This window comes from Eschrichtius robustus, chromosome 10 (assembly GCF_028021215.1).
Source record: "Eschrichtius robustus isolate mEscRob2 chromosome 10, mEscRob2.pri, whole genome shotgun sequence".
In the NCBI taxonomy this organism is placed as follows: Eukaryota; Metazoa; Chordata; class Mammalia; order Artiodactyla; family Eschrichtiidae; genus Eschrichtius; species Eschrichtius robustus.
In genome coordinates this window covers 100,100,405-100,113,453 of record NC_090833.1, presented here as the reverse complement: position 1 = coordinate 100,113,453, position 13,049 = coordinate 100,100,405, and the positions used below count along the sequence as shown (strand labels likewise).

General features: G+C 54.3%; 1 protein-coding gene across 1 annotated transcript in view; it reads right to left on the bottom strand.

Annotated features, from left to right (window-relative positions):
* The window catches only part of SEMA4D (semaphorin 4D), a 106,829-nt gene that overhangs the window by 3,130 nt on the left and 90,650 nt on the right, over nt 1–13,049 (bottom strand). The window contains exons 7-13 of the mRNA XM_068552225.1: nt 10,097–10,190; nt 9,336–9,449; nt 8,373–8,524; nt 7,158–7,333; nt 6,919–7,075; nt 5,697–5,919; nt 4,792–4,907 (exon numbers count right to left, since the gene is read on the bottom strand). Coding sequence (XP_068408326.1) covers nt 4,792–4,907; nt 5,697–5,919; nt 6,919–7,075; nt 7,158–7,333; nt 8,373–8,524; nt 9,336–9,449; nt 10,097–10,190 — 1,032 coding nt within the window. The remainder of the gene's footprint in view (nt 1–4,791; nt 4,908–5,696; nt 5,920–6,918; nt 7,076–7,157; nt 7,334–8,372; nt 8,525–9,335; nt 9,450–10,096; nt 10,191–13,049) is intronic.

Genomic DNA, 13,049 nt, shown 5'->3' with positions numbered 1-13,049 from the left:
GTGAACAGAGCTCTAGTAAACAGAGTTAAACAAGAGAGGAGGCATTCGTTTCTCACGCATCTACGTTTACGAGAAATGAACGCGGCTGGGGAAATGGACAGCCACACTCTGAAGCAGAGAGCAAAGCAGGCTACTCCGTGTTCTGGAATGCTGGGCCTGGGACGTCTCCACCCTCAGGCTGATGCCGCCAGCGTCCGTAGCACTGGCAGGGAGCCGGGCGCACGGGCGGTTGGGACAGGCTGATTTTCTCACGGAACTCAGCTAGAACGAGGGCTCCCCCACGGAGTCCACCTGAAGCCCACAGCAGACCTAGGGCTGGCAATTCAGATATGGCATTTCCTCTCTCCTTTGCTGATGAGCCTCTGTCTCACCTTGACGTTCTAGGAAGGCCGTTGGTTCATGTCAAAAGATTCCCACGTTTACACAGAGCTTAGTATTTTAAACACAGCCTCTATCCTCTGAGGACATGTTCTGAATTAATTTCAGAGTCTGGCTGGAGTGCAAAGGCCCTGGCGTTACCCCAGATCTCCTGGCCTGTGATGCCTTGAAGGCCCAGGGGTCACAGACCCACCCGTGTGTGAGCACAGCCGAGAGAGGGCAGTCCCCTGTGCAACGGAGTCAAACTGTGATGACAGGTGGTAGAGAGAGTCAGGCCCAGTGCCGGCCTGGCCATGTCGGCAGACACCTGGGCAGATGAGGCCAGGTGAGCCCATATTCCTAAGAAGGAATCAGGACGACACCCCGTATCACAGTTGGGATCGCGTGGCTCAAGAGGCGAGGAAAAATTTCCTGGGGAGACCGGCCAAGTGGGCCACTTCAGTGGGGTCCTACGGAGGGGCCCTGGTGAGGGCTCGGACACTCACGGAGAGCGGAGCAGGTGGCCTGGGGAGCCCCACGTGACCCCTGCAGGCAGCTGCATCCTCCTTGCGCCACAGCCTGCTCAGCCCAGCCTCCAGCCCTCGCTCCCCAACAGGGCAGGGCCTCACCGATTCCAGCGAATGTGGACGGGAAGGGAACAGAAAAGTGGCTTGAGATTCCACGGCAGCAAGCGCTGCAGCCAAGGCCCATGGGTGGACGTGCAAGTCAGTGGGCGAGAGGCAGCGGGGTGTGTGTGTGGCCTCAAGGTCACCCACAAATAAGTGTCAGCCGCCGCGGGGGCTGAACACGGCCCCCAAACTCTTCAACTCCTCCTTCCAGGAGCTGGGGCTTAGCTCCCCGCCCCCCAGGTGGACCGGACCCACTGACCACAGGGTGTGGGGACAACGTGGAAGGAGAAACCGAGTAACTCTGAGAAGTCATTGAATCCATGTCCCCGAGACAGTGGTCATCTCCCAAAACGCTCAACCCCAATTTCAACACGAGAAAACATCAGATATGCCCAAACCGAGGGGCGTCCACAAAATGCCGATCAGTTCTCTCCAGATGTGTGAAGGTCACCAAGATAAGGGCAGAGGGGAGCCGTCAGACAGACACTGAGGGAGGCCACGGGGGGCCCTGGAGTCAAAACGCAGGTCGTGGGAATGCGGGGATTGGGCGTGTGGAGGTGAGTGCAGGCGCTGTGCCAGCGGACCTCCTCGGTTAGACAGGCGTGCTGGGGAAGGGCCGCAGGACCCCTGTACTATTCACCCCAGCTCTTCTGTGAGAGAAAACAAGCTGGCCGGGTACCACCCGGCACCTGTGAGATCTGCTGAGCACGCACGTGCCCAGGTGCCCTCCTGCTGGCCCCTTGCGGGTCCCCACCCTCTGGGTGACTGTGCCCTCGGCCGCAGCACCGGGCTCTCTCAGTCACATCTCGGTCTCTGTGTACACAGGTGGGTGATTGTGGGTGGACATGGCCAGAGCTGGAGGAGCTCCCACCTTTGCTGTACAGGTGGCACCTCACCATCAAAGAGTGTCCCCGGGAAAACCACACTCAGCCTGCTCCATGGGCCCAGAGCACGCCTGCCATGTACGCACAAGAGACTGGAGAACACGGCTATTCATGCAGCAGGGGGAGAGGCAACCCGAGTGTCCACCAGTGGGTGAATAAACCAGATGTGGTGGATGTGTGGGATGGAATACTACTCAGCCCTGAAAAGGAAGGATGAACATGGATGAACAGCTGCTACAACATGGATGAACCTTTAAGACATTATGCTGAGTGAAATAAGCTAGTCACAAAAGGACAAATGTTGTAGAATTCCACTTATATCAACACGAGGTTCTTAGAGTAGTCAAACACATACAGACAGGAAGGAGAATGGTGGGTGCCAGGGGCTGGGGAATGAGAGGAAGGGGGGAGTCAGTGTTTAATGGGTTTGGGGTTTCAGTTTTGTAAGATGAAGAAGTTCTGGACATGGATGAGGATGAGGGTTGCACTATGTGAATGCACTTAATGGTGCTAAAGTGTACACTCAGAAATAATTAAAGTGGTACAATTTATATGATGTACACTTACCACAATAAAAAACAAAAAACAAATGCACTTGTCAGGGGAGAGCAGGTAGTGACAAGGGACCCCCCTCCCTGGCAGCCTCTCCTGTGCTCCCCCAGCCCTGTGGCAGCTGCTCGTCAGTTTTCTGCAATGAGAGCCAGGCATGATCGACCCAGAAGAGGTTGCTGGTGGGGAATGGGGAGGGGGGAGAGGGTGTCTTTTTACCCCGAACAGTCGCTTCCTGCTGCCACGGCAGCACGGACAGCATTCTGAAGCCACCCTGAGCCCACTAGCCCAGGAGAAGGTATGGGACCCCATGGGCACCTGAACCACATCCCAGCGCATTGGGGGCTCCTGTGGGAACAGGCAATTCCCTCCCTGGGGTGCCAGGCTCCCTGCATGGCTCGCCCCCGGCCACATGACCAATCCTGACCTCAGGCAGGTGAGCATAGGACTGACCTGTCAGACCTCCCACAGGGGGTCCTGCCCCCTCCCTCCCTTCTCCTTCCCCCATCCCTCCCATGGGGATCAGCACCCACATGCCCTGGAAGACTTGGGTTCAGGATGGCAGGGCCAGCTGGGTCTGTGAATGGTGTCGTGGAGCAGAGCCGAGCCCTGTTCTCACCACGTGTCTGCACTGGGGGCCCGGCCTTGGTTCTGATGAGTACTCGACCATTTGGAGGCTTTGAGGGTGCTTGCCCCAGCCTGGCTGAAGCACCTGAGCAACGTGGCAGTGGCCAGAAGGGCTCCCGGGCTTCCTTGTTTCAACAACGATGCAGGTGGGCCCAGGGGAAAGGGGGCCAAAAGCACCCACCCGAGAGGTACAGATGTCTGGTAGCCTAACCCCATTAGGCTATCTCGTCTTCCTTCCCTTTTAGAACTGGAGCGAGAAAACACACACTGCGGCGGCCAAGAGGGGAAGTGACCCTGCTATACGAGTCTGAAAACCAGATCCAGCTCCTGAAGCTCATGATGACGGGGAGAGGACGAAAGACCGTGTGTGGAGTTTGCAAATACGCGCCTGACCGAGAGGTCGCCTTCTTCTCTTTCTCGCCTGGCTATCGGGAGCCCCTTCCTACTGCCCACAGCCCAGGGAGGAGTGAGCCTGGGCCCCACGGGCCGGGCGGAGGCCCCGACCCGGAGCCAGGGCAGGGAGGATGTTCTGAGGGGCTGGAGGAACAAGCTCTTTCCAGCGTGAAGAGAGGGTGGCCCAGGCGTGTCATGGGTCAAAAGGGAAAACCTCAGCAACAGGGCGACGCCATACGAAGCAAGGACAGCCTGGCTTGGTGCTCCCAAGCAAGGCTTTACAAACAGGGTGCAGGTGGGAGAGGCCACGCGATGGGTGGGCCTGCAGTGGAGGGGAATTCGATGCGTGGCCAGGCTACCAATTTCTGATGCTGACCAGAGCCTGTCAGCACAGGGGTCACAGCATGGGGAGTCACAGGGCAGGGCTGGGACAGTCCCAGGGTCTGCCGTCCCTCACCGTGTAGATGAGGAAGCCGAGGCGGGACTCACAGTCACGCACCTGGAGCCAGGATGTGGACGAGGTCAGCCGGTGCCCGGCCTGCACTCTGCCCTTCACTCTCCACCCCGGCTGTAAACCGGGTGGCACGCTTCCCAAAGGCCACTTTGGATGTACAGCAGGGGACAGCCTGTGGACCACAGGGCAAATCCAGCCCGCTGGCTGTTTCTATACAGCCCATCAACTAACAGCGGGTCTCACATTTTCAAACGGTTGAAGAAAAATCAAAAGAACAATATTTTGTGACATATGAAAATTCCACAAATTGCAAAGCTCAGTGCCTGTAAATAAGGCTTTGGGAGAACATAACAGGGCTCACTTGCTTCCGGACTGCCCACGGCTGCTCTCAAACTACGACAGCACAGGCTTCAGAGCCTCAAACGTTCACTCTTGGCCCTTTACGGACAAAGCGGGCCGGCCCTGGTGAAAGAGACGGCGCCCCATGAAACGGGGCTTTACAGACACGGCGCACCGTTACTCAGAGGACGCTTTTCTGTGCAGACGAGGAAGCTGCACGGAGGGCACACCCGCTGGCTGGGTCTCACCCTCACCGAGTTCCCGCTGACTGGGTCTCACCCTCACCGAGTTCCGGCACCAGAAGTGTTTTCACAGGCCAGTGAGCCCCCCGACGGCATCATACGTTGGTCCCAACAACTCAGTGAGGTTCTGCAACTTTTAGGACACAGTTTGCCTTCCCTCCACCCCATACCCCACAGCTCATGGAAGGACTTTCTATAAGAGCCTGAAGGTCGGCTCCTCTAGGCCAGATGGACGACGGGGCCTGACTGGCCCAGCCCGGCCCAGCCTGTGGTCACCGAGACGTGGGGCCATCCAGCCGGCCACCCAGTCACTTTACCTTCTTGGAGGACAGCAGCAGGGTCTGGACAGGCTCGAAGTCCTGGAAGAGCTGTGTCTCCTCGATGATGTGGACGTCATTCTCAAGGCTGATGGCTTTGTGCAGGGCACCCCGGTCTGCAAGGTCAAAGCTGCAGGTTACTCCCCAGGAGGAGAGGGCGGTGCTGGCACTGTCAGCCACGCAGCCAGCGGTCACCCTTCTGCCTCCCGCTCCTTCCCCCGGTAGGAGGCTTAGAAACAGATGACGCTTTTGCATTAGACACGGAAAAGGAAAAGCCATCGGCAAAATAAACAACTGGACTGACACGGGTTATCCCATTTTTATCCGAAAAATAAACAGCCCTTTGTTGACTTCAATACCCCTCATCAGAGTAGTTGACACCGTGTCCTCCAAACAAACGTGACATGGTTCTTGGGCTGCACTGGACTCTGAGGGTGCCATCCTCATGCCAGGAGCCCCAGGCAGGGGAGGCTGGCAGCTGGGCAGCACTCAGAGCTGACCACAGAGCCTTCCAGCTGCTGCTGTGCCTGGCTGCCAAGACCATTCCAGAAGACTTGTGTCGGAGTCTACGGACCACCAGGAAAGGTGTGTCTCCCACGGCAGGTCAGGACAGGTGTCAGGCAGGGAGGCAGGACGTGCCCGTGTGCCGGCTCTCACCAGCCTCCCTTTGCACCGCCCAGACCTACCACACCTGAATTTCTAGATCTGGGCCAGGACTCGCATTTTTAACCAGTGCCCCAGGTGTTCTGATGGTCACAGAGATCTGAAGCCATCCAGGTGTGGTGACTTCTCAGAAACCCTTCCACGCTCTAACAAACCACTCAGGCACCTGGGGGAGATGCTGGCTCCGGGCAGCAGAAATTCGCTGGACTCACCCATGTTCTTACCCAGGGCCCGGGACCCACCTGTGCTGACAAACATGACGTCATGGAACGTCCCATCCAGGGCCCTGGTCCTGTCCACCACGATCTGTGTGTAGTTCACGTCACTCTTGACCAGCCGGGGCCTGTTGTCTATCGGGGTCACGGAGTCATCCATCAGAGGGTGGTCTTTGACAAACTGTAGAGTCTTGTCTGGTAGGTTGAGGGAGCTGGAGAAGTTGGCGGCACGCGCCTCCCGGTTGATGCACTGCAGGAGCAGACCACCCGTTACCGCGGGGTGCACGGGCACACGGCATGCGCTCAGTACAAGAGGGGAGGCTTCCCCGAGGTGAAGAACTTAGGACTACACAGTGCATTTCTTGAAAAAAATGGAAACACTGAGGTGACCTTTCCCCAGGAATCTGAAGACACAGTTATAAAGCAGGGAGGAAATGCAACTGTCTTTTTGTCCACAAGACACAATTGTGTCTCATGATACATAGTCAATGAAGTAATTTTCATCCATTCATAAATGAAAAAAGCATATCACACTTTTGAAACTGAAAAATACACACTTATCATTCCATAGCTCTCCCAGAAGAGAAGCCTCGAAAAATGGTTAAAAATAGTCCAATTCTAAATATAAATAGCATAAAGGTCAAGAGCACAAAGGATTCTTTTTTCTGTCCTAGTTCTTGATGTGCGTAAACCAAAATTCACGACCACAGGTGAACACCTTTTGCTTAAAGATACGCATGAAAGGAAATGACCTGTGTTAGCAGAGGCGTACCCCAGAGAGGGGGACCATCCTGGGGGAGTGAGCTCCAAGCACCAGGCCACTCTCCCAGGTCACAGCCCCACCCACGGGCCATGTACGTGGCCCAGCTCACCAGTCACATAGTAAATGGATGCAGCCGCGTCGGCCTAGACACCCACACTCATTTCTACATAAAATTCACTACTTTTAGGAGAAAATAAAATGTGACTCATATTAACGAATGGAGAGTATCGCTCGTCCCTTTGCCAAGAAATCGTGTGTTTCTCTGCAAGAAACAGAAAACGAAAAAGCTCTAATTTTATTACGCAATGTTAGTCCCACAGAACAGCTGGTGCCAGCCAGAAGAGCTTTCCTGTTCGGGCAGTTTGTAGCAACAGCTGTTACACAACACACCGAGGAGAAGAAGCCAGGAAAAGGAGAGCGTGCCCACGGCCCTTCCCAGCGCCGGGTGGACGCCCGCTCCCCGCGGGGAGAGCCCGGTCCACTTACCGCCCCGGGCCGCGGTGTGGGCACGGCCCCGTTGTAGCGCACCCACTTGGTGTGGGACTGCTCCACCGTGGCGCTCTGCATGTACTTCCCACGGGAGAAGACCGCCTCGGCTGTGGACAGGTTGTAGGCGCACACGGCCGAGAGCCCCACGTTGTTCCTGGGGAGGAGGGGGCGGCGTGACTGCCCTGAAGCGGGGAGCGCAGCGAAAACACCCCCGACCCATCCACCCGGGCACTCACAGTTGTGGGGTGAAGACCCCATAGAACATGGGCTCCTTCAGGCTGGGAGACCTGAGGACAAAGACGTCTCGCAGCACGTTGAAGACGAGGTTGCTGTCCGGCCGGGAGCAGATCAGCCTGGCCTTCAGGAAGGAGGTCCACTTCTTCTGTAAGGTCCTCAGGCCGCCCTGGTCCCCCTGTAACCCCAAAGACACGCGTGGTAGGAGGAGGGCAGACTCGCCCCTGAGCAGGTGATAAGTGATGTACTTGGGCCCAGAGCAGCTCTGCCTGAATGAAAGGAAGCCAAGGCTGAAAAGGAAAGCAGGCTGCAGACTACTAGTGACGCCGGCAACTCCTTTCATGCCAGCTCGGGTCATCGATTGAAGCACAAAACCAAACCAACAAAACCCTCTCGACGAGCAGTCTCCTAACTGCAGCTAGAACAACTGTTCGACTCTGCCCACACTCTGTGTCATGCAGCAGACCCCCGCCATCCTTGCACATGTTCACTGCTTTGGCCCTTTGGCTCATGTGCATCTCCAGACTCACGACCCGTCTGTGAGTGACTGGCGGAGCCAGGGGCTGGTGGACGCACAGGCTCCCCAATCTGTCTCAGGCCAATGTGTGTAAGCGTGGTCTCCCCCGAAAGGCGCTCCTTGTGGGAGATCAAATCTTCACTTCCTTCCAGCCCCCAAGTTATCTGCTGAGGTGCTCTGGTCCTGCCAGGTTCTCCGAAACACTTTTTAGCGAACTGACCACCAAGCAGCAATCGTGAAACACCCCTGACATGACTTGGTCTGGAGAGAAATACTGAAACTCTTACAACTGGATGCAGAAGAACATGAAATCGACGTATCCTTACTTATTCTGGACACAATGAAAACGCACCCCTCCCCATCTCTACGTTGGAATGGAAAAACCCCAATTCCAACAGAATTTGGTTAACACAGTACAGAGAAACTAACTCCTTATAAACTGGGGGAGGTTTGAGGGAGGTGTGTTAAGAGCAGAGCCCTGAGGACAGGCATCGTCACACGCGGGGCGGGTGCTCCTGCGGTCTCCAGGGAGGCCCACAGGGAGGACAAAGGCCCGAGCCCTCGGCCCGTCCACACTGACATCTGTGGCGTGGAAGAATAAAGTGGTCGGGAAATGGACATCTCGGAGGAAGTGTGGCGCCTGGGCGACATGCCCTCGCCGAGGGCTGGGACCAAGGAGAAAAGGGGGGTAGGGGCTCACCTTGCAGACCCTCGCTACCCGTGGGATCATCAGCTTGAAGATGAACTCGTACTCCACAGACACCTCCGTGAAGAAGAAGTAGACCTTGTCGTCCTCGCCATCCCCGCCCTCCGGGCTCTCTCCTATCACGTCAGCAAACACGAAGCTGGGCTCTGCAGGGAACAGACGCTCTGGTTATGCCTGTGCACACCGAGGGCCCGGGCACCCCTTATCGAGGATGTAGGAGGGTGCCCATGCCATACCCCAAACAAACGCCAGGGCCCAGGAATGATGACGGTGCCCATCTTGCCCTCCTTGGCCTAAGGAGATGCCCGAGATGGGGGTTCTGAAGCACAGCCTCCCGGTCCAGCCCAACAACTGAGGGCTGGGCCTCCCAACTGGTAGGCCCCCAACTGGGGGCCCCAGGGAGCTAGATCCCACCATAGCCTGGAGACCCACTGGAAGATATGCATTTGCCAGTTTAAACAGCACGTTTGCCTAAAAGAGACAAACTACTGACCACCAGATCCAGGTGCCCCAAGGCTCTGGCTGGCTGGCCGATGCCCACGAGAAAAGTCCCCTGTGAGCATCTGTGAGCCATCTGGACCGTGAATCCAACATGGACACATGATGCCCAGAGATAATGGTATAATATCACATGCTGATGTAACGAGCCTGAGCTCGCCGTCCTGAGCCTCCCAGATCCGTTTTCAAGAAGGGGTAAAGGCAGGCTTGAAACAGCGCTCTCTTAGCAGAGAAGAAAGCAAAGAAGCCCGTGGATGCTGGCTGTGGAGCCCCCAGCAGTTCCAGAAGCATCCCTACTGCACCGGGGCTGACATGAGGCCCGGGACACAGGAGGGTGAGCCGCAGATGCCCTCCTGTGAGGCTGGGAGCCGGCAAAAGGAGAACTCGAGTGAGGGCTCTGCCGGCGAGGAAGCCACCCCGAGCAGAAACACACCTTCCATGACGCCACCTGCTTCTTACCGTTAAGCCAAGGAATCGCATACTCCGTTCTCAGAGGACTGTGGGAAGAATTTCGGGAGATGATGGGTTCGCTTCCCAAAAAGTTATACGACGTCCCAGAATAAAGCTCTCCATCTTCAGGCGGAAAGAGGAAAAGGGAATCAACACTAGTGCCGGGGACAGACGCTCAGCACCACATTCTCCTCCCAAGCTAACACAAGTCCTCCCAGGAAACGGAGAGACTATCGCCCTGCTTCTGGGCGCATGTTTCTGCTTCCTGAGTCTTCTGTTTTGTTTCTTTGACGTGGGTAATTTTAGGCTCCATGTTAAACTGTTAGGGGCAATGAGTAACACACGCAAGTAACTCCTGCATCCAGTAAAATAACAAACACAACCGTGGGTGCACACAAGGCTCCTGGCCTGCTCGCCTTGGGTGTACAAGGCCGTTCCAAGGCAGGTCATGGCTCAGGCACAAACGTCCCTCAAACGGGAGCATTAACTCAATGTGACCGAGTGATCCAGATGATCTGCACAAATGACAGATATAAAATAATCTCTTCCTACAAATCTAACTTGAGGACCGTGGAGGTGGCTGGTTATCCTACTGAACAATGAATTCAAAAGCTTGTATCAGTGGGTCTGTGGAGAGGCTCCCGTACCTTCTGTGAGGATACTGAATATGGGAACGAAGCAGAGGGAGACCACTGTGGAGGAGGAGGAATGGGACCTCCTGGGGGTCCAGCAGAGCTAAGCCAGGGACACACTCTGAGAGCAGGACTCACCAACCATGACGGACGTGTAGCTTTGTGCTGGGTCGAAGGGACACCTTCCTTTGCCATCTTCATTTTTGCCCAGAAATTTAAAGGATGTTAAGTTCTATAATTGAATGAAGAGAAAGAGCACCATAAAATGTCTGAACTTCTGTAGTCATAATATATCTTTGTGGGACCATTTAATTTACAGACTCACTCTTCTGGGGGAACAGAGGAGAGAGCACATGCACGGTCTACCACCTGGTCCCAGGTCTGGACGCTGGTGCCTTGGCACCCTCTGACACCCTCGAGAGCGCCTCCAGATCTTGGAGCCTCAGTTGACTCTCCTATAGGACGGAGACGGCAATGCCGATGGCTCTCGGGTCGTAGAACAGCCAGGGTGAACCAAACATGGGATGTGCTCCGGAAGGAACTGGAAGGCCACGTGCAGAACTTTAATATCAACAAAGACGCCTTCAAAGCAGCGGGGGACCAGGCTATCCAATAAACAGATAATAGGAAAAAAGGAGCAGAATCTCTACCTCATTCCACCCGTCGAAACACACTCCAGGTGGATCGATGATTTAAATATTAAAAACAGAACCGTGCTGCACTAACAGAAAGTATGGGTGACAATTTCAGTCTTGGGATAATCTCTCCTCACCTGACAAGACAGCCCAAAGCCAAGTAAGGGGAAAAATGGACAGATCCAGTACACAAAGCACTGGGAAGCGTTTGTCCACAGAAGAATGAGACAGAGATCGACAGTGACAAAGTGGGGGAAATGCCTGCAAAATGACAGATGAGGCATTTCCATCCCTGAATATACAAGAAGCTTGTACAAATGAGTAATAAAGCATTTCCAGGAGGAAAACGGTCAAAGCACAGCAAGTTAGAGAAGAAGAAACCCATCCGGCAGCACAGACAAGAAAGGATGCCTGAGCTGCCGGCAACCCAGGAAGCACAAGGCAATGAAAGTGCGGTACCATTTTCCACCTGAAAGCCTGGCGAAGCTTAAGAAGATGGACACCCAGACTGCGATGGGTGGATGAGTAGCCCTGCTGTCTGTCAGAGCGAGGGAAACACGTCACAGACAGAGCAGAGAGGGCTCAGGGGCATGGGAAAGATGCAGTTACATTTCTAACAGGCTGGTGGAAACAATATACAGACTTTTCACCTCTTAGGTTAGGAGGTGTGAACTGGGGTGACAGTGCACCCCACTTGATGTGATTCACTGACTGCATTTCAAGAGGATGTTTGGGGAAATCTGAACAGGGACTGGAGGTTAGATGACATTAGAAAATTATTGTGTATCTCCTTAGATATAATGACAAACCCGGCATTATTGTAGGAAAATGTCATTATTCTGAGGCATGTGACAGCATTTAGGGGTCATGGGTGTGCTCACACCTGTGCACACATATGATGCTCCCAACCATGCAATCTGTGTGGTTAGAACACATGTGTGTGATCAAGTTTTCTGTCGGCTTGAAATTTTTTTTAAATATTGGGAAAAAATATAGGTCTAGATTTAAATGAAACATATGATTCCCTTACCTCAACAACTGACATATCTATGGAATTTAAGTTTCAATTCCATACCTTAAGCTTCTAACTAGAGTTTAGCCAGGAAATCCCTTCACGTGCAAAATGTTTCTAACATGACTTATGTGACCTAAGGAAAAAGAAACTAAGTCTGTCTATGAGGACTGAAGATCTCAACACGTAGACGCACCCCCTACCCGGATCCCAACCTCTGCCGCCAGAGTCTGTGGACACAGACAGCCCGGCAGACCCACCCTATGTATGGACCCAACCCCAGGGGTCTGTGTGCGGATACAAGGTTTTTGAAGCAGGTCCTTACTTCGCCCATACTTTGTCCTGTCATGTATCTCCGACTCAAGCTTGGAAAAACATTTTTTTAATTCCAATGAATTTAGGGTTGAAGCAAACTAAGCTTGCCACTTTAGCATACTTCACACTTGACAGTTACTCATTAAATAGGGACAAACACCAGAAAATGTGCTTCATTATCGATCCTCAAGTGCATTTAAAACACTCCTCCCTCTTTGTGGTTGTTATAAATGGCTCATCAGATTATCCGAAAAAAAAGAGTATCTCCCAGAGAGATGCTGCTATCTAATCCGCTCTCTCCTTCCGGCTACCCGTCAGCAAGGGAATCAGGAGTGGTGGGAGGGCGGTGTAAGAGTGGGGGGCCCTCTCCAAAGGACCCTACTGACAACTGACAAGGCTTAAGGAGAGTCAAGGACATGACGCAGGTGACGGAGACATGGGTCCTGCTTCTAAAACCGCTCAGCAAACTGGCATTGTATTGTCACTCCTCAGAGGGAAGAATTCCAGAACTGCCTATCAGTGGGCAACTTGTACCCCAACAGCCAACACTGAAGGCGGTGCCCCAAGACCAGAGCAGCAGACACCGTCCTAGTGAGCCCGGGCTGCCATGACGACCACAGACAGGGGTCGGGGGAGCTGCAACCACACATGTTCCTGCCTCATGGTTCTGGGGGCTGGAAGCCCGAGATCAGGGTGTCAGCACGGCTGGTTCCCGGTGAGGAACCTCTTCTTGGCTTGCGGACAGCCACTTTCTTGCCGTGACCTCACATGACAGAGGGAGAGAGCTCGAGAGCTCTGGTGTCTCCTCCTCTTCTTATAAGGCCATCATCCTATCAGGACCCCGCCTTCATGACCTCGTTTAACCTTAATTACCTCCTCATGGGCTGCATCTCCAAATACCATCACATTTGGAGAATTAGGGCTTCAACATATGGATTTTGGGGAGACACAAACATTTAGTCCGTAACATATATGAACCAAGAACAAGGGATCCAAGAGCAGAAGTCCTGAGTTTTCCACTTGACCAGGGCCCATGTCATAGCCAGGGCTCCCTCACAAAATACAAAACGTGACAAGGAGAAATAGGCAAGATGCTGGATCAGGGCACATTGATGCTTCCTCTCTGTCA